Source organism: Vulpes vulpes, chromosome 13, assembly GCF_048418805.1.
Source record: "Vulpes vulpes isolate BD-2025 chromosome 13, VulVul3, whole genome shotgun sequence".
In the NCBI taxonomy this organism is placed as follows: Eukaryota; Metazoa; Chordata; class Mammalia; order Carnivora; family Canidae; genus Vulpes; species Vulpes vulpes.
In genome coordinates this window covers 85,983,762-86,005,622 of record NC_132792.1, presented here as the reverse complement: position 1 = coordinate 86,005,622, position 21,861 = coordinate 85,983,762, and the positions used below count along the sequence as shown (strand labels likewise).

Below are 21,861 nucleotides of genomic sequence, written 5' to 3'. Positions count from 1 at the left end.
AGGGAGATAGGCTCTGTCTTGCTCCAAACATGTTCACTGTCCATACTTTAGGAGAGAAGCATCTCTCATTCATCCCTTATGTGAAGAGCTTCTCATCTTGTCTCCTTGGGAAACTTGATGTGTAATAATTAGCTCTGTGTTAAAAGATGCAGAGAATTTAAAGAAGTGTAATGTGTACTCTTTGCTCTCAAGCAATTTATACCAAGGATCTTCGCTAAAGCCAACATAAACAGTTGACTAAATATTCCATGCCAACAAAATTTACTAACATCTTGAACCATTTGTAATAATGATAAGTGTGTAATGAAATAAGTTAGCATATATTCAGTTGTGCTCCAGAACATAGTATCTGTATGGTATCAGAGTCCTTCTTGGTGTCACAAGAGCTTTGATTAAATCTTTTGAGAAAATTTGGGTGAAAATAAAGGGAAGATAATGTCTCCATTAGGCTTTCTCATAAATTAAAATAGCCAAATTCTTCATTGAAGCTGATAATCTATTTTTTGGAAACGGTGGCTGAATTAGAGCTACTATTTTCCAATTAATTAGGTATCCTGATTTTTCAGGTGCATTCTCATATCAATATGAATGGTTAGCAATTCACATGCTGCCCTGTCTTAGGCACTTTTTGTTAAACAGTGAAGGGGGGTTTGTATCAGTGCTACATATACTTTCGCCATAGAGGCCAATATAGAAAGTTAGTGAGGGGAGAATTTGGTTGGAATTTCAGCATGTCTTATAAGTATTGCTTGAGGATTCTAAAAATTTCCTTTTCAGCTGCAAAGAATGTAAAGTGAGGGGGAAATTTTTATTCTTTCTGCAACACCAGCTGAATGCATTTTAATGGGCTGTAGTGTCACTGGTGATTTATTACCCCTTTTTGTTCTTTTATGTGTTATATTTGTCATTTTGCTATGGCAGTTTCATCTATAAAACAGTATAGTTACAAGGAAATGGTGAGGGGATACAGGACTGCCATGGGAGATTCTGTTGCTTTTTCCTTGTCATTTTGGGGAAGGAAATACTGAGTCAAATGTTAAGCATTTAGTTTCAGAAATAATATATTTTAAAAGATGTATATTCCACCAAAATAGTATTGTTTTCCACTTTTGCTACATAAACTTAAGAATTTCTATGTAACAGTTTTCAATATAAGAAAACAACTTCATTTTTCAATATCCTTTTTTGTTTTCCCTTCTACCAGCAGAGTGATAAAGGAAAATAAAACAGTGTATTTAACGGTCTTTTTAGCTTTCTGTCTTGAAAAGCACAAATTGAAATTTTATATTTTAGGAAATCTACCTTTTAATTTCAATATTAATATGGTACATTGTACATGTCCAACACAGATGCTGCAAGTAAAGCTTAGAACTCAAAATAAACCAAACTTTTGGTAAAAGATTCAATATACTGTGAAAAACAAAGTGCCTACAGTTTACAAAATGGTTTAAGATTTGTGTGTGAAAGATTTTATATTAATGAGTTAAATTAGTCTTGCCTTTTTTAATAAGGAAAGATATGTTTAAATTTTATAGTAAAATTAAATTAATTCATCCTTGATATGAGTAACATGGAAAAGGCCTGGATATTTTTAAAATATTTATCAAGATTGAGTGACACTATCTGTTTCTCTAGGTCTTTCTCTTCATCCAAGTGTCCAGCATAGAACCAGACACATAGGTGCTGTTCAGCAGTATCTACTTGTTGATAAATACCAATCATGATATTTTGATTTTTGTCCCTTGCTTCAGAAAAATGTCACTACAATTTAGAATATAAGGCATCAAGATTGATTCTGACAGTTTTAGGTCTAAGAAATCCATGAATCTCATTCAGAATTTGTAGGTAAAAGGCCATGTTCTGCTGTTGTACAATTAACTTTTTTTGTTGGCTTTGGACTAGTCTCTTTAGTAAATAAATATTTTTAGAATACTGTAAAATACTAAGTATTTGTGAGAGGGTTTCTTTTTTTTAGGTACTTACAGGTGTGATCTAAGATATGCAATCAGGATGGGAAGGACTCAGAAATTCCTTCATGATCTTGATGCAATAGGGTTATAGAAGAGGCAGCAGATCTAGAATAGACAAAACTCCTTTTTTTTAAAAAAAGAATTCTTAAATATTTTATTGACATTGTAAAAGAATCAGGGGATAGTCAGGATGGGCAAATGAAAGGAGAAAAAGCATAGTCCTTTCAACAAGGACAGGTTTCAGTTGCTATCTTGATAATGCCAAGATGTGTTCATTAGTGACTCCAAAGGGCCGAAAGGAAGGCCAAAGCTTCTAAAATTCTAGCATGTTAAAATTCCATCCCACTCCATCCCAACACACACACACACACACACACACACACACAACTTCTAGAATTGTCATCATTGCCAAGGTGAAATCTCGGGGGATACTTGATTCGTTCTCAAACCATGGCATTTCTAGCTTAGCTACCATATATTCTTTTCCTTTCATTATTTTTCTGGGCAGGAAACACATTTACTTTCTATTTGGAAATAATGTCAGACTTCAAACTGCAAACTTAAAAAATCACAGAGAATGCTGGTATATCCTTTATCATATTCACCTATTGTAAACATTTTACTCTACTTGTTCTATCATCTGCTCTCTCTCCTTACACAAGCATGCACACACACACACATTATTTTTTTTCTGAAGGATTTGAGTATAACTTACATATGTCATGACCTTTGACTCCTAAATATTTCAGTGCATGCTTCCTAAGGATAGGGATTAGGTAATCATAGCACAGTAATCAACCTGATGGATTTGCTTTAACTCAGTACTTTACTGTTCTTGTTCTAGTTTGACAGTGAACCTAAAATGCCCTTTGTGACCTTTCCCTCCTCCACTATAGGATCTAGTCTAGGATCAGTTATTCTATTTGATTTTTATGTCTGGCCAGCCTCCTTCAGGGTAGCCACTGTATATTCTTCATCTGGTGGCCGTTCTCTCTCTGGGCAGGCTGTCCTAAAGGCCAGGGGAATAGATGTCACTCTCCTTCATGAAACTGTAGTGTTTGTGTTGCCTCTTTCCCATCGCATATGCTTGTCAAATGGGAATCCAAGGGGTATCACTTTACTTGATGATAAATCATTCAAAACAGTAATTTTATTAAAAATCTGTATGTCCCAAAGTAAAATGCAACATTTGCATGGGTTTTTTTGAAAAGACTGAACAACAGACTTCAATGAAATTTCCTGCCAGTGGTAGGCCACTTACAATAAACCTCAGATTTGCCCTGGTTCTTGCCCTTTCTCATCTGCCCTTATATGTACACACAACAGAAAGGTATAAGAATCATGAGTCCCTTTGACCAGCTCATGGGGAACAGTGTATTGAGGGCCCTTGGGTGTAGAGTCCAGATCATTTTCAAAACCACGTGATTTCCGAGGGTCGTTTTTAAACATATCTGGTGGGAATCTAGGCCCAATGAATCTCTGTATCAGATTTTAGTAGGGTAGTTCACACAGGAACTCTGGATCCCGGTGCACATAACATAGAAAACATATCATAACATAGAAAACTTTCGTTTTTGTTTGTTTGTTTGTTTGTTTGTTGCATTTACTTCAGATAGAAAGTAGTGAGTCCAAGGTCCAGGCTTTTTGGGCAAATCCATCAACTCTAAATCTCAGTTTCCCTATCTGCAAAACAGAGAGATTACTTTTCTTAGCCTCATGGTAGGCCTTGGGAGAATAAATACAGTGACAGATATAAAGGACCTGCACAAAGCTGGATCAGGGTAAAGGGGAGAAATTCACAGTTGCTAGAAACTTCTTTTGTAGCTCTGTTGTTGTTATTTCAATAGATTGTTTTATGGCCCTTCGGTCTTTCAAGAGAACTAGGTAATTAATCCGGGCCACCTCCATGCCCCAATTTGAGTGTGGAGGCCCTTCTGAGTGGTTCAAAATTGAACTTCTGGGGAAAAGAATGGATTTCTTGATGCTAGGGAGGGTGTTATTTACATGAACACTATGTGCATGCTGTGGGCTCCAGGAGCATCAGAGCATGAGAGGAACGTTATTATTCCATCATATGTCAAGACCTGTAATGAGTCCCCCACAGATGATATTTTCCATTTGTCTGTCTTTGGGATATGAACTGCATCAGCATGACCAGGCTATTATCTTGCTACTGGCAATGATGGTGATGATGATAATGATGAAAAAGTTACTGCATTTTCAAAGACAACTACTTTATTTGAAGCAGTAATAGCCCAAAGCAGTGTATAACCTATTCTCCTCTTCCCTGTAGCCCTGCACCATGGAATAAAATGCTGGGCTCCCTTTGTTGTCCTGGCCATTTGGGGTTCCTTTGTTTCTCACTATCCTTGGTTTAAACGTGGACACCTCTCTTTGGTTACATCAGTTCTCGAAGGGGGCACGAGAGGATTCGGTTTAATAGAACTCCATTAAGAAAGCTTATAGATTAGCTCATTGAATAACATGTTTAGACATTGAATATGAAGTTGGAAAAATACAGAGTGTTTCTCAGGTTTTCATTCACATGCTGTTTTCATTTAGGACAGTAAATAACTGTCTCTGAGAAACAATCTTTGCAAGTAAGCCTGGCACCTGCCTTGAAGTTAAGAAATGGCATCTGTTTAGCCCACCTATCAGATCTCTGATGAGTTTTCCCATTCACTCTAGTAAATATTCAAGCAATACATCACTTTAGCAATGTAATTGATGTTCAGTTTAATTTACTTATTGGTATTGCTAATGATGCACTTATTAATTATGGTTTATTATTAATTATAACAGTTGACTCAATTGGAGCTCTTGGTCAGAGCTCATACCAGCATATCAGCTTTTGCCTAGGATCTTGCTGGTTTTTGCAATAGTCTAATTTTACTTATTTACTCAAGATTATATAGGACTTCAGAGTAAATGTGATAAAAAAGAAAACTATCTTTAACATTACCAATTTGGTAATAGTGAATGTGAATAGAAGGGAAGGGAGAAGAAATGGGTGGGAAATGTCAGAAAGGGAGACAGAACATGAAGACTCCTAACTTGGGGAAATGAACTAGGGGTGGTGGAAGAGGAGAGGGGCAGGGGGTGGGGGTGAATGGGTGACGGGCACTGAGGGGGGCACTTGACGGGATGAGCACTGGGTGTTGTTCTGTATGTTGGCAAAATGAACACCAATAAAAAATAAATTTATTATTAAAAAATATTACCAATTTGGTGGGTTCTCCTTGTATGTCTGAATAATTTCCTCAGGTACTGGTGTATATTTATGTACATATGTGCTCGCACAGACAAACATGTAAAGACCTCATCAGAGTGGGTTACATGTGTCTCTTAGCCAAAATAGAGGCTTAATAAAGAGAATTTTCAGATTTCTTTCTTGTTTCTTCTATGAGTAACAAGGAAGTTAAAAAATACTTCTAAAGCAGGATCACAGGAATGATATAACCAATTATTAAATCCAATGATTCTCAATTATTCGAATCATGTTAGCCTTATCTTAACAAGTTTCTCTCTCTCTCTCTCTCTTTTTTTCTTTCTAAAAAGCCCCAGACCATTGTCATTGTTCTCCAGCAGAAATTTTGCCTAGTTTAAAGACTTCTAAAACAAATTCCATATATAATGGTGAAAAATAGTCTATAGCTACTTAATCATTACAAGTATTGAGTTCATAACACTTTATTCTTGACAGATACTCATTTCCTGTCTCTCTGATATGTACCCAGTTAACTTTCTCGTCATTGATGGATATATATTTCACTGCTTTGGTGCTGAAAATATAACATTTTGCCACTAGTATTTATTTCCATGCTCTTTCTTTCTATTAATCTCATTTTATCATTGGTGAAAGTTTGGTCAGTAAATTTGCAGGTAAGGACTTTTATCTGTCATCAACATACTGAGAAATACCCTTCTTCTGTGTGCTAATGGTCTCTCGGTATACTCGGTGGCACCAGTGTTAAGACATGTTTCTTCTTTCTTGGGATATTGTCTGGATGCCCATGGAAGGTCATCTGAAAGTAGCTGCAGATGCCTCTTTCCTTTGCAATCCCCTCACTACATCCTGGGGGCCCGTGGAGGAAAGACCAAAACGCTGGGCCAGTTGTTGTCTTTACTTACTTCCACTCCACTTTTTTCTTGTTTTTATCCTTTTATATCCATTGTGCTCTCTGAGAACTTCAACATAAATGGAAAAAGAACAGGCCAGTTATGAATAGAGTATGATTCAGAATGAGATTAATCATGAGAGATCTTTAACGCAGCAAAGGTGTTCTCACAGGTACTGTGGATACATTTTAGAATACTAGGCCAGGTCATACGAGCACCAAAAAGTCAAAACAGCTTTATCCCAAGGAACTGATGTTAGAATGTAATGTAAAGAATGTACAAAAATAACTGAACTGAAGGTAGAAAGTAAGTTCTGTGCAAGAGGGGTAAAGCAAGGTTCTATAGCAGTTCAGCGGGACAGGAAATACTTCCTACAAAGGAATCAAGAGCAACACTTGGGCTAGGTGGTCTTTGAAAGATGGGTACAATCTGAACCTATGAAAAGTGAGTAGGGGAATGTTTCCATTGAGAAAGACCAGGGAGTCCTGAGAAGAGGAAATGTTGGATGTATGGGGAAAACAACATGTCCATTGGGTTTGAACGTAGATGAAGGAAAGTATAAAAAGAACATATAGTTAGGAAAAGGAGTTGGAGTTAGCTCATGGAAGGGCTTGATTACCTTTTTAAAGAAACATTAGGAAACTCTTTGGTTTTTTTGCTGTGTTTTTTAAGTGAAAGAGAGGCCTGATTAGAGCAATTCTTTGGGAAGACCAGTATGGCTACAGTGTGTAAAAGAAACTGATGGAATGTCTATCCAGGAGTCATGTACAAAAGTCCAGAAAGGAAATAAGCCAGGTTCATGGCAACGAGAGTGGAGAAGACATGAAGAAAGTATACCTTTCTTTCTTTTTTTTTTTTTTAACTCTTCAAAGATTAGGTGAGGAGGTAAGAACTGACCTGTCAAATGTCAGGTACCTATTCTTCAACCCAAGGATAGAATGCATAAACCTCCTTGGTAACATATTTCATTTTTATATGCTGAGGGTTAAAACACCCTTTATATACAACCCAAACTCATTTACATTCTCTGACAAATGTTGAGTGCATGCTACATTCTAGGCATCTAGAGAGGAAAACATACAGCTTTTCTCTGTAAAACCTTGAGCTACTATTCTTATTCAAAAAGATTCCACAAAAAGAATCTGTACAGACACAGATCACACGTGGTCATGATTCTCTTTGTAAATGCCTCCTATATGTTTTAGGACATCCATCCAGTAAAGCCTTACTAAGTGTTACTAAAGCATTGTGTTAATCACTAGAAGTCAAAGGTGGATAAGAAATATTCCTTACTTTTGAAAAGCTCCAGTGGAAGACTGTATCAGGCACCTACTGGTCTCCTCAGTTAGATAAATGATCTAAATTCCTTGCCTCTTTTTGTGTCATCCTTCTTTCCTCCCCTATTGGTTGTGTCTCTTCCCTTTGATTCCTTTCCATTGTCTCTACCTTGACCAGTGTATTGCGCCCTGGAAGGGTTATGTGCATGTCATTCCTCTGATTCATTTAAAGAATCACATGGTTTGTATTACCAGGACTTTCTTTTCTGCACTTAGGCCCAGGAAGTCACATGTCCTCATATATTTATCCTATTCTTCTTTGAGGATTTTAATTTTCCTTATTGCATTATTCTGCACCTTTCCTTTGTTAATTTTCATTCTTTTCTTAGGCTCTCGTCTTTACAATTTATCAAGATGATTTTAAACTCGAGTCTTGTCATTCAGAGTATGAGCAGTAGTCCTCTGTGTCAGCTGTGTTATTAGGGAAAGTTACAATGCAGTGAAGCAGGAGTGGGCTTCACAGACACCCCTGGACTCAGCCTCTTACTCCTTCACCTCCCTTCTCACTGTCTGAGGACAAGCTACCTACCCTGGTTGCTTCTGCTGCCTTAGTTTCTTCATTTGTAAAATGGTACTGATTATACCTCATGGTGTAATATTAAATATTAAATATTAAATAAGATAACTGATACATAAAGTAGGACTTCTAAAATGTAAGCCTTCTTCCTTCTGATGGAATGTTGTAGTAGCACCTGGCATTCCTTAAATTCTTTTACAATTAGGAATCTCTACCATTGTGGCAACTCATAAAAGTAGGGTTTGATTCTATGAGGTTTGCCTCTTAGTCGGGTAAAAGGATCATTTAAAATAGTACACTGAAATAAATTTGCTATTTGATAAAGTATTAATATATCAGAGGTGTTTTAAAAATAACAAACCAATTAGATGTTTTTCTCATGCTGCCATAGTCTGTGAAAACCTTCCTCACAGATATTTAGGACCAATGAGGTTCTCAAGTGGGATTTTTTTTCTTATGTTGTGCAGGGAATCACCTAGGGTGTTACATATAGGTTCTTGGGTCCTACCACAGACCTTTGATCTTGAATCTTGGAAAATCTACTCATCATCATGTTTGAAAAACTCTCCAAATGTTCTTAAGCTATCTATGAATGGAGAAACTATTCTAGAAAATATTGAACAAAATGACACAATTAATATAAGCCTTGTTTATTAAAGAACTTCATTGTTTAAGGAAAAGTATGTTTACTAAATGAGTATAGGGGAATTATATGACCCCACTCTCTCCTGAAACCCCAGGAATCCTCATTACGTTTCTGAGGGTTACCTTTTGGCTCTGTGAAAGACATATCATGTTTCTGCGTTCAGTTTGCTAGACTCTGTACATTTTTTTAATCTCAGAAATACTGATTCTTCTAGCAAGCATATAGAATTTATGAGGTACACTTACTTCTTGATAAAATAGTGAATGAACAATTTTAGCAGCAACAAAAGCTACGAGGGGTTTTGGCAAACAGCTACTACTTTGTTCAGGAAGCCGTAGTAATTCTCTCTCCCACAGGAATGATTTTTAAGAGCCAAACATAAGCTAGCTAGATCAAGACCCAAGACACAAAGTCTGGAAGAAAATTAGAGGGACAGGAGATTTTTATTTTAATGCTTTTAAAGCTTAGTTTCAAGCAAAACTCACTCTTAACAGAAACGTCCTTAAAAACATCACTCGCACTCCCTTTATGGATAATTCACTTTGTATGAAAAGTGAGCACAGCTGATACCTTATTATTGACAATTTGTTTCCTCACTTTATTACTTGACCATGATTTGAGAAATGCAAATGGAAAAAAATAAAGCTATTTCATCAGAATAGTAACAGCACTAATAATTCTCTTGAAAGTTTTAGTGCCCAGATAGTAAGTGGTAAGGCTTTGATAGATCATCTTACCCACAGGGTGTTGGCCACATCAATAAATGAAAGCAGTAACTGTCATGAAATTAGAACAAAAATAAAAAAGTAGATTAATTTTTTAGAGACCGTATATATCAAACAATCCAGTATCTCAGTTTTATATGAGAAATTATATTTCTGATTATTACTTGTAAGCCGTACACACTCTGCATGCCCTACAGTGGAAATTAGGGACAAAGGAAGAGTTATAAATTCAAAAGCATAATCAGGTTACAAATAATACATAAAACGTGAATGTAGATTATTCCAGAGTAGTGATTGACTTTGCATTTCCCGGAAAGAATAACAATGATATGTAATTTAAATGAAAAATCTTGGAGATGTTTCTCGATTATGTATCACATTAAGGTACAGCTGAAAAAACTAAAAACAGACTGCAAGGAATTCTAATTCTCTGAACAAGACATGAATGAACTGTCTCACAGTCATGCTTAAAACCAGGGCACTGCTATTTTTAAGAAAAAGAAAAGAAATCTATCTCTGCAAATGGTAAAAACAAACAAACAAAAACAAAAACAAAACCCATACAAATTAATTAAAATAGCTTCTGTAGTCCATAAAGTCATTAAAATGCTAGCATAAAGTGGCCGAGGCTTCCTCAGTTGATGCTTCAGAACATCTTTTGGGACCCGAGTGCAGGAAGCATACTTGGGGAGACTGTCCTCTTACAAATGTCCACACCTGCCATTTTATTTTTCGTTTTTATTTTTCCTCATGACCTCATCTTTTAAGGTGTCTTAGCCTCCTCAGTTTCTCTTGTTTTTTGTTTTGTTTTTTGACAACACCAAATGTTGGAGAGGTTTATTTTTTTTTTAATTGGAGTTCAATTTGCCAACGTATAGCATAACAGTTTCTCTTGTTAATGGTTCCCATGGTTGCTGTCTCCAACTTTTTTTCTCTTCTTTGCCTCCAAGTACCAAGAGTAATATTTCAGTGTTCGGTTTGCCACTGAAACCGTTTGTGTGTGGTAGGAATGAAGCATTTTGTTGCTTAGATTCAGTTCAAATATTGAACCCAGACACATGTTTTCCCTGGCAGGAAACCAACCACGTACTTCCATGAATGGCCCCAGCAGCCACCCAGCACTGGGCATCTGAGACCTGTGCGCACCCATGTGCAGCTGGCGGCGTGCCTTTTGTGAGCCCCTCGTCCTCACCTTTCAGGTCCACTCCCCACTTTAGATCAGACTTTGAGGCTCCAGTCCCAGGTGAGGCAGGAGCCTTCCTGATGGTCCCCAGATGCCTGGCCTGTCCTTTCCCCATGAGCCTGTGTAGTGTCGCCCACTTACTCCTCTCAAGGCACAGCTCCGTTGTCTTCTGCAGCTCCTCGTTTCTTATATTTGGTATCGGCTGTTCTAGCCAGTAAGCAAAGCCAGTAAGGAAACCATAAAACCTCTGTTTCCCATGCCTCTCCTCCACTACTCCCCGACCTGCACCTGGGCTTCAGCCCAGCTAAAGGAGTATCTGATCACAGAGACGTCTTTGTGCTCTCTACCTCTCTGTCTTGGCTTATGAAGAACCTTTCTATTGGATTCCTCCCCATCCTTCATGCCCATTCGTGCTACAAGCTCTGGCAAGGAGCCTTCCCAAGCCTTCCTGTCCACTGTCCCCACATTGGGTTCTGTAGCTCCCCCATGGCACTTCACGTGCCTTCAGGTATTGTGCATTGAAGATGAGATGTCAGTCTTCTTACTCATCTCGAATCCCCTGCAGATGCAAGTTACAGCACTTTGAGCATAAGAGGTACTCAGTAAGAAGTTGTGACTTTTGGGGCACCTGGGTAGCTCGGTGGTTGAGCATCTGCCTTTGGCTCAGGTCACAATCCCGCAGTTCTGGGATTGAGTCCCATGTTGGGCTCCCTGCATAGAGCCCGCTTCTCCCTCTGCCTGTGTCTCTGCTTCTCTCTCTGTGTCTCTCATGAATAAATAATTAAAATCCTAAAAAAGAAAAGTTGTGACTTCGAAGTTTATGAAAACCAAGATTCACTCTGACATACTCAAGCAAGTGTCCATTCCAGAAATGCTTCCACCATTAATTCCTGACCACTTTTACATCTCTCCCCACCTTTGGGATATAACTGAGTAGTGACATCCTCTGCCTCTTTCTCTTCCTCTTCCTCTTCTTCATCCTAGTTATAAGGAGTGAGCTCTGTGTTCCTGGATCAATGCTCAGCCCTCCCTCAACCCTCCCATCTCACCATCACATTCTGCCTGGAAACCATGAGGATTCATTGCCTTATGCCTTTCTTAGCAAGCTCAGGTATCTAGCTTCCCTTCTTCTCCTGGACTTCACTCCTGTACCACTTAGCATATCCCCATCTCATTACTCTCTCTGCTGCTTGGAACCCTCCTGTGTCCTCTGGGACTCCGGATTAGTCACTACTCCATCCTTCACCCGTCTCCTTCCCACTGTTACTGGAAACTATTTCAAAACTTCTCCTCTCCCCAAATTACCCACACTTCCTTCCTCATGCACAGTCACACCTTACCATCTTGCTTCCTCCATCACTGGGAAAATGAAGCAGTCAGAAGAGCCCAGTCAAATGTTCCACCACGGGACCCCCACATCTGCTCACCCTCAGGCCTCTGTGCCTGTGCTTGGTTATCTCTCCTGTTTCTCTGGGTGAAGTCTGTCCTGTGGCTGAAGCCAGCCCCTCCCTGGAGCACTGGAGACCATCCTCTCCTTCCCCTCCAAGAAAGGACACTGCTCCAGCAATCTTCTTTCACATCAAAATTTCTCTGTTGAATCAGAAGCATTAGCATTCAGAAATGGTGTGCATTCCCCCATCTTCAAAGCAAACAAACAAACAAACTTCCCTTGATCCCTACTTCTTCTTTGGCTCGTCCACATTGATACGTGGCCTAAACACAAGCCAGATCATGTCACTCCAACACTCAGAATCCTCCCATAGCTCATGCGGAGAAAAGGCCAAGTCCTCCCGGTGACCTAGGAAGGTGCCCCCAATTCTGACAATGTGTCCCACCATCTCCCTGGCTCAGTCCACTGCAGACTCACCTCCATATTCCACGATTTCATCTTGTATCTTTTAACTTTTTCTTCCCATTGCCTAGAACACCCCCCTCTGGGTGTCTGTAGGGCTCCCTCCCTTCTCTTTTTCAGGTCTCTGCTCAAATATTGTTTTCTCAGCAGTTCCTTTTCTGATCCCCTTTTTCCCTGTCTCAGAGCTGAGTAGCACCTGCCTCACCCTCGCAGTCCCCACCCTGATGTGCAGGTTTCTCTGCAGACCAGCACTAATTAACATCCTGCTGACAATATTTGTTTCCATCTGGGTCTGACCTTCCCCACAAGACTAGAACTTCATGAGGACAGAGGTTTTTATTTGATCCTTTTGTTTACTATTGTATTCCTACAATAGTCCATGGCACAGTTGGGGTACTCAATAAATTCTTGTTGAATAAATGAAGACGATTGCTGACTTTCTCCCACATTCAAGGACAGCCTAGCACTAGTCACCACTGCACAGACATTCTGGGCAGCCAAGCTACCCCTGGGTTATTCCCTGGGTTATTCCTAATCTTCACTATTCCTGTTAGGAAAGCTTCCTGTTTTCTAAAGGTTAGGCAGTCCTGCTACCGTGGCCACTATGGTTAGTAGCTCCAGGCAGCAATGATGGCTTTCCTGGCCTTCTGGGCTTGCATTCTTGGGTCTTCTGGAAAAATTTCTGTAGCCAGTTCAGTAGTCAAAAATTGGGCCCAAACCTCAAACCAGTGGCTGAGTACACCATGTTCTCAGCCTGGTCTGCTGCTGTTATTTAATTTAACATGGGACACTGGGCCAAGAGTCACTGTTTTCTACTAAGTTGAAAACCAACCAAATACTGTATTGGATTCCATTTCTTTTGAGATTTTTCACATTAGAATGTTATATCTGTAACCTTACATAGTGCAAGTTCACTGAAATACCATCCTTTTTTGGGACACCTGGGTAGCTCAGCGGTTGGGCGCCTGTCTTCAGCTCAGGTCATGATCCCAGGATCTGGGATCGAGTCCCGCATTGGGCTCCCTGTGAGGAGCCTGCTCCTCTCTGCCTATGTCTCTGCCTCTCTCTCAGTCTGTGTCTCTCATGAATAAATAAATAAATAAATAAATCTTTTAAAAAAATACCATCCCTTTTTAATTATCTTGGTCGTTAAACAAAGCAAAACAAAACACCCAAAGTTATCACTAGGAGTCAGCAGAGAGGGCATCTGTGAAGATTATGCTCTACAATTTTAGCAGCCTGTCACCCCCAATCTATGAAATATTTAGCTTATTCATCATTTTAACGAATATGTTCAAGCCTAGATAATGCCTCCATTAAATGCATATATTTGAATTTATTCCCTTTAAAAGGATCTAAACGTGCAGTAAACTTTAAACAGAATGCACAGTAGAAGAAGAAAAAACTGCCTTTCCACAAAGAATTAGAATTTATACAAAAAAAAAAAAAGAATAAAAGTTCATACCATTAGAAACCTGGCAAGAAAATAACAAGACAGAGGAGAAAATATTATGAAAACAACTCTTTTGCCAAGCAGTTCGTAAATTATACTGTTAAATTCATAGATTGGGCGGGGGGGGGGGGGACAAGCTATCATCTGCAACCACGTTCTGTCACAAATTATCCTCTGTCCCAGGCTGACTGACAGCTCACAACCACATGTTTCCAAAAAACAAAAGTGAAGAAAAGAGCATCCTGTGGAAGGGAATCCATAAAGATACCCATTTCAGGAAAGGCTGGAGAGGCAGGGCAGGCAGACAAAGGCGGGAATGGCGGGTTGGGTACCCAGAGTGAACCTGGAATTAATGACGCACCCCTCCTGTGAGATTATCTCAGCGTGATGATTTATTTCATCCCGATGTGTGTTTACATTGATGCTTCCTGGATTAGTCCTAAACCCGGACATTCCAATCAATCCCTTCATTCTGGCTCTGTCACAGCGATCTGGTTGGTGGCTGTGCCCTGCTGCAGGCAAAGGGAGGGAAGAGAGGGTCACTAGCAGACAGCTCAGGGCCACCCTCCTCTCTTTTCTGAGTTGCTCTCCCATTCTGCATGATTGCCACCATAATCACATCGCAACTGTGTCCTGCAGAGATAGAACATTTCATTTTCTTGACCTGCAATGTGAAATGAGTTAAAAGTAAGTGCTAAAGAATAATAATACCGAGCTTATGCTGGCTGCATAACAATGGTGCTTGTCTGCTTCCCAAGAGGAATGAAAGGCTTCCAGGGGGTCTCTGTTCCTAACTCAAAGATGTGTAGAGTATTCACCAGTCTCATGGAGCTCAGACAAAATTTTGGCTAAAGTAAAACATAACCAGTTGTTTAGTTAACAGAAGCGAATGTGACCATTAACACAATAGACTTGTTCCTTACTGAGTGTTTATGATGTATGGGTTGTGTCCATGTTGTTTTTCACATTTCAGTATTTTAGGCCAACTAAAGTTTTTTGTATTTCTTTCCCAGGTGTTGTATTTACTGGCATAATTTAGTTACAGAGAAACTCAGTGAATCAGTTATTTAGAAAATATATTTGGAGCACTTGAAATCTATTAACTAGTGAGATTAATGGAATGGCTCCCAGTATGCCAACATTTGGAAGAATAAAACCAATTTCATTTTATTTTTTTCAAGTTAAGTTTTTCTAATTGAACAGAGGAAATCAAAGTTGAAAAACACTGCCCCCTTTTTCACTTTTTTGAATTTTAAATGTTTATTTTTATACTAATTTTTTATTTTTTTATAACACACATTTTATCTTTAAATCTTTCTTAGCAGTTTATTTAACGTATCAATATCCTGCAAATCCACCACTTGGTAGTATGTTCCAGTGGCATATTGGAGTGATATACTTAAGATGTAATTACATTAAAAAATAGTAAACATTAACAGTTTCAAGGTTTATCTGGATAACTAGTGTGAGGGATATTCATTCAAACAAAATAGCAGGATATCCTCCTGAAGTTATCAGAAATTAAAATGGCCTAAAATAGTTATGCAGAAGGGTTTATATTTAATAAGGAGTGACTTTTTTTTTTACATCATAGCTTCTCTCATTGGTATTGTCACTTTGGAATGCACATGTAGATGGAAACTCATCTCTGCCTTGTGTTTCTTCCCAGTCTAAACCAGCTTCATCAGTTTGGTGGCCATAGCTGGGTTCAAAATGCAGCATCTCATATAAAATCTTGACATGAATAACTTTTGAAAGAAATGTAGTTTATATGTTTCCAATGGGAACAGATGGAAAATTAGAGCTTGACACTCCCTGTTCCCTGAGATGACTCATCTTAGAATTAGCCCAGTTTGAAATGCACCAGACACAAGGATAGCTAAGTTTTTTAAGAAATCAGGTGAACCATGAATGGAAAACCCAATGAAAGGGAGTAAGGGCTGGTATCAATATTCAATTTTAATTATATTTTTTTACCAACAAAAATGAAAAAATCCCAAGGTGAGAAATTTCAACAGAAAATCCCTACTTTCAGAATGGTCTGTCCTGACCCCCTAGCAAAGGTGGTCTCATGATGGCTCAGACACTCAGCACTTGTCACGTTCTGATTAAAGGGGTAGAAACCCTTAAAAAAATGGATTCTGCTTAGTGAATTGAACATTACATTCCTAATATTTTTTTTCATCCTTAGCTCATTTAGCAGAGGAAATGGATATTTCATCAGACATGGATTTGACATTCCATCACATTATACCGTAAACAGGACAAATGATGTTTTGGAAATGGGAAGGCAGGCGGGCTAAGACAGTAGCCACTGTAAGGCTCTGGTTATCTCATTTAAACAGATATTAAATGTGGGTGCCAGTAGTGTGATCATCAGCTGCTTCCCACTTTGTGAATAAATTGCTTAGAAGGAGTCTTTTGCCTACCAGATGTGACCTAGATTTAGATTTCCAAAGGCAGGGGAAAAATCTCTATTGTGTTAAAAAACAATTGCTGGTAAAATGCATGGTAAATGAGCTTATCTCACTTTTCCAGGTGTTTGGGCTAATATGTTATGGAATTACTGCTTCACTTATGAAAAATAATTGAGGAAAATGTTCCAGCAAATCAAATGTGGATAAAGGCTTAGGATAGCTATTGTGTTGTTCGCAAGTTTTTAAATGGCAGAAAGAGCAGGGAGCCAATAGAGATAATAAAATATAAAAAACTGTTTGAGAAGAGTCTCTTATAAAAGGGTCAGGCGTGGGTGTACTATCCAACTTTTGTTATGGTTTCGTAAAATATTGAAGAACAATGTGAGCAATTACCCTCCTTTCAGTGCATATGAAAGCTGTTGAAAAAAAATCAAAAGCTTGTCTGTCTGCTGGTTCTGATAAGTCTTCTTACTCTGTTAAATGCAGCAAAATTTTTAAAAATGTAACATCTTTATTCTCTTACCCACCGTCTGTCCTTTTTCATTTCTTTCCATCTTCAGGAGCTGCCACCCCAAAGCCAGTCCCAGAACCTGAGAAGGAAACAGACCATACAGTCAAAATTGCTGGAGTCATTGCTGGCATCTTGCTGTTCGTTATCATATTCCTTGGAGTTGTGTTGGTAATGAAGAAAAGGTGAGCTCCTAGCTGTTGCCAGGGATGTGATTCTGTCCCATTGTTTGCCAAGTTGCTTCATGTGTGTGAAAATATTCAATTATTGGGTTGGTTTTCAAGACCCACCTGTGACTCTGATTATCGGTGTTTTTCCTCATACAGCATTCAAGGTTTTCAGACAAAATTTAGAGTAATAGCTGTGGTGTTGTATGGCTATGCCAAGCATACCATGCCAAGTTTAATGTAAGACTATGTGTCTTCCCACACAACGGTACATAAAGCTTTGCAAAATCTTTAGACATTTACTAATCAGAAAGTTTTTAGTGATTACTGATGTACTAACACATTTGATGCTCTCAAAGACATGAGAAAGAAGAATTTTCTTGCTCGTTATAATGAAGATAATGGTGATGATAAAATTTACTGAGCCCATGTTGTGTTTAGGCACCATGCTAGGAATTTACAACACCCCATGAGAAAGAGACTCTCAACAAACAGCCTTACAGGAGCACAGGCCGTGGTATGACTAAAGACAAGAACTAAAGCACATTGGGTGTTGTCGGATTGCTCTGTCTAGCCAAGGGGTGGTTTGCAGGAGGAGAAAGTCCAATATGGCTGTAATAAGCAATCCTTGCCTCCCACACTTGAAAAATATACAGCGTCCTTTGTGTTGTGGAAATGAGGAAAAACTTACTTAGTGGTACAGTGTTCAGTTTATATAATTATCAACATAAAAATATAGATAGTAAGTGATAGCTTAAATTTTCCCAAACAGAAATAATACTCAGATCTTAACCCTTTTCTCTGTAGTTTCAAAACAATTACAGAGTGGGAGTAAGGGCATGGATGATAAGAGGTTAGGATGGAGAGGTCAGCAAAGCGAGGTCTTGTCTGTCATCTGAGGAGGCTGGACTTGGTACTAAGACCCAATGATGGCCTTCAAGTAGGTAGTAATGTGATGTCATTCTAATCTTAGAAAGATCACTCTGATGTTAGGATTGAGCACCATGAAGAGGGAAAAGAACTCAAGTCAGGAGGAGCAATTGGATGAAGAGGGGGCAGCTTTAGGAATAGTAGGAGGTAAATTTTAGAGGCCATTTGGAGGCAAAAGCCCAGGGAGAAGAAGCAACATAGAAAGAACCTAGTTACTGACTTAGACAACTTTGTGGAGATATTAGTATTCAGAAAATGCGGAATAGGTAAAGGAGAACATATTTGGAGAGTGAAGATTGGAAAGGTAGATGTTGCACTTTTTCAGTTCACTCTTCCTGTGAGATTCAGTGGAAATGTCCACTGGGCAGTTGGATGCCCTGGTAAAGATTTGGAACAACATTTTCCATAGTCCAAGTCATTGGCCTTGGCCGAGCTGAAACCCTAAGTTTGGATGAGGCTGCTCAGAGTCACTGTAGAGTGAGAAGGAAGTTAAGGATGAAGAGAAGACCGTGGGTAGCACAGTATTTAAAGGGCGAGTTCATATCCACATGGATGCATACATATACATCTTTTCTTGCTTTTCCCTTCACCTGATGTTTATTGCTCTACCTAGGCCTCAAGACAAACCATCCCTCTGTCCCAGCTGCACGTGGCACTAATGGGCCCCCATCATTTGAGCTGTTCCTTCCCATTTGCTCTACATCCTTGATTCCTTTCTTCTTTGACCCATCATTTCATTTCTTTACTTCTTTTTCTTTCCTTTTTCTCTTCTTGTGATGAGAGCTTTGAAGATCTACTCTCTTAGCAACTTTCAAATAGGCAACCCTGTATTGTTAACTATGGTCACTATGTTGTATATTAGATCCCATGACCTATTAGTTGTATAATGGAAGTCTCTTCATTTTTAATTCTTTTTTTTCTTTTCATTTCACTTCTCTGTAACTTTCTTTTCTTTATCCTTTTTTCTTCTTCTCTAGCTATTTATCTCTTTAGTTCTTGCCTCCTCCATGTTTCTCTTTTTTTTAATTTCTTCTACTCTTACTTCTCCATCACCTCTTAAGTATTTTTCTCCTGGATGCTCTACATTGCACCCTAACTCAGTGCTTATGCAGATAGCTTATCTTTGCTACTTGTAGTTGGTCCTGTTTTTTATTTTTTTTTAATATTACTCAATATAAATTTGAAGCAACATCAGGCCTTTCTATGCCTGGATAGTCAAACTAAACACTTTGAAGAGATTTATTTTTAGTTAAGGGAATATGTTGGATTTTTGTGTCATCTGGCAAACTCCCTATGAGGAGTATCCTGAGACTACTAATCCAGTTGCCCTGTGACCTTAGCTAAATGTCATTTCATCCTCCAGGGGTCTATTTCTGCTGGATTAATTCATTATTCCACCTAGATCTCTCTGGTAGTCATGGAGGTAATGTTATAAATTATGCATTTGAAGAGCTTGCCTACGTTAACATGTGATCTTGATATATTAGACTAAATACCAATAACTCCTATCAAATTTACATGATTATTTACTAGGTACTAATCTTAAAAGGATTGTTTTCAAAGCATATACCACTTTTGTATTTGCTTTTTATGAAATCCAGAATATGTTTTCTGGAAGGTAAATTTGCCAATACATCATGCCCATAAATACAAAACTTGTAAAATTTAGACCTGAACAGTCATGTGGTGCAAACTTCCATATTCAGTAGGAATTCTTAAAAATTCTAATTGTTGGGGGTTTTTCTCCAAAATTTTAGTCTAAATTTTTAAAACTGTATTTTTAAATCATTAATACATGATATTAATCATGAACAAATTGCAGGAGTATTATTGATATGTAATAAGGCACATTGGTTAGAAGAACACTGAATTGATTTTTTATTGAGGCCTAATTGCCATTTAACATTACATTAGTTTCTGGTGTACAATATCATGATTCAATATTTGTATATATTGTGAACTGATCACCACAATAAATTTAGTTACACCTCTCACCATCTTTTGATCCCCTCCCCCACTTTGCGCACCTCCCACGACCCCCAGGAGAACACGAACTTCAGATTTGGAATTCCTAGACCTGTATTTTAACTACATTTGTGATATACGTAATTCTCTGGGCCTTAGTGTTCTCATTTGTATATTGAGAAAATTGTACTGGATGACCTCTGAAGTTCCTCCCACTTCCAAAATACCAGGTTTTCTCTAAATAGCAGCCTCTGGTGACACTGTATGTGTGTCATTCTAGAAGTACAGTGGGTGGCTTCATTGCTGTATTTCATTATTTAAACATAGCCTGTAGTTCTTCCAAAGGCTATCTTTGTTCAGTCAGCTCAAGTCTAAAAGTATGACTTGGAGAATACTTATCTTCTTAGCACCGTTTCCCACCATCAGACTGGAAGCATTTAATTAAAAGAAGGGAGTGGGAAGAAAAATGAAAACAGGGAAGGGGAGAGAGAGAGAGAGAGAGAGAGAAGGAAGGAAGGAAAAGAACTGCCCCAGGTGTGGGGTTCTGTATGTCATGAGTCATTTTTGCTGGTTAAAGCCTGATGCTAATCGGACTCTGAGTTCCATTCCTGCATGTTAGCCCACATTGCTTCTGCCCACAGTGCTCTGCGTCAGCAAACACCAACATGTGCCATTGGTCATAAAGACAGACTGGGCCCAGGAGAAAGGGTGGTGGAACACACTCATCAATATTTCTGGAAATACGGTTGGAAGTCTGTCCTGATGAGGAAGTCAGTGGTTACCATCTTTGTTTGATGGCATGCCAGGCCAGATGGGCCTGAGCTCCCTGGAGTCAGGGGGGACAGCATATTTAATTGGGAAGCATTGCCAATTATTAGCTAAGATCGTATTGCTTTCTGAAGGACTGGCCATCTACAAAAAGTAGTTGCTGAAGGTAGACCTCCAGTAGAACAGATAAAATCTGTTCAACTCATGCTAACTCATGGAATTCTTTTACATATAGACAATAATGACTAAAAACTAAGAGAATCATCAGTTTTAGTTGGCTATTCTGTTTTATAAACCTATCACAAATGAATGTTGTTAATTTGTTTATGAATATTAACCCATTTGAGCCATGCTTGATTAATATAATATGAAACCACTTTTTCCTTAAAAATTTTTGCAAAATCTTTACATTTATTTTTATTTTTATCTGATAAGCAAAGCAACTTATTATTTTTCCCCAAAATATGTATTCTTTGAGCGTGCAGTGCTTTGATGCAACAAATGTTAAGAAAGGTCTAAGATGGATATGATATTAAAGTTTCATATAGAGTCATATGACAACATACAGTTGACTCTTGAACAACATGGAGGTGAGGGGCACTGACCCCCCATGTGGTCAAAATTCCAAATATAAGGGCTCCCCCAATACTTAACTATTGAGAGCCTACTGTCAATTGACAACATAGTCAACTAACACATACTTTGTATGTATTATTGTTGTATGTTTTATATACTGTATTCTTACAATTAAGTAAGCTAGAGAAAAGAATGTTATTAAGAAAATCATAAGGAAGAGAAAATACATTTATGCTACCATCCTGTATTGAAAAAAAAAAGTGTAGAAGTGAACCTACCCAATTCAGTGCTATTCAAGGGTCAGTTGTATTCTCAAAATTAATATAAAATAAGTTGAGCAGGAGATACTTAGTATTTATCATTTTTCATCTATGTATAATTAAATATATTTGTGTAAATGAGAATACCTGCATTTTCAACATTTTTCATAGGGAATAATTTATCTCAATAACATGTTTGACAGACTTTAGCATACAAGCACCATCAATTTTACCCTGATTAATTATATTTACTATTGTTTCTTAAATTGCTATAGATCTTTTAGAAATTTAAGGACATTTGTATTAATTATAGTACATTCCTGTCTCAGCTATTATGGTCAATAGAAAATACAGAAGTTGTGTCCATATGAAAATAATTAAAGAGATATGCATTCTTGGTCAAAATAGCAAATGTTAGCTTTTCAACTCATGAACACCTGTTACAGGTAAATGTGACTATTTTAATCC

The 21,861-nt window shown here is 38.2% G+C and overlaps 1 protein-coding gene across 16 annotated transcripts in view; it reads left to right on the top strand.

Moving 5' to 3' along the window:
* The window catches only part of PTPRM (protein tyrosine phosphatase receptor type M), a 777,617-nt gene that overhangs the window by 534,697 nt on the left and 221,059 nt on the right, over positions 1-21,861 (top strand). For all 16 annotated transcript variants that reach the window (XM_072734918.1, XM_072734917.1, XM_072734916.1 and 13 more), the window contains one exon: positions 16,780-16,912. In XM_072734918.1, the coding sequence (XP_072591019.1) occupies positions 16,780-16,912 (133 nt within the window). The remainder of the gene's footprint in view (positions 1-16,779; positions 16,913-21,861) is intronic.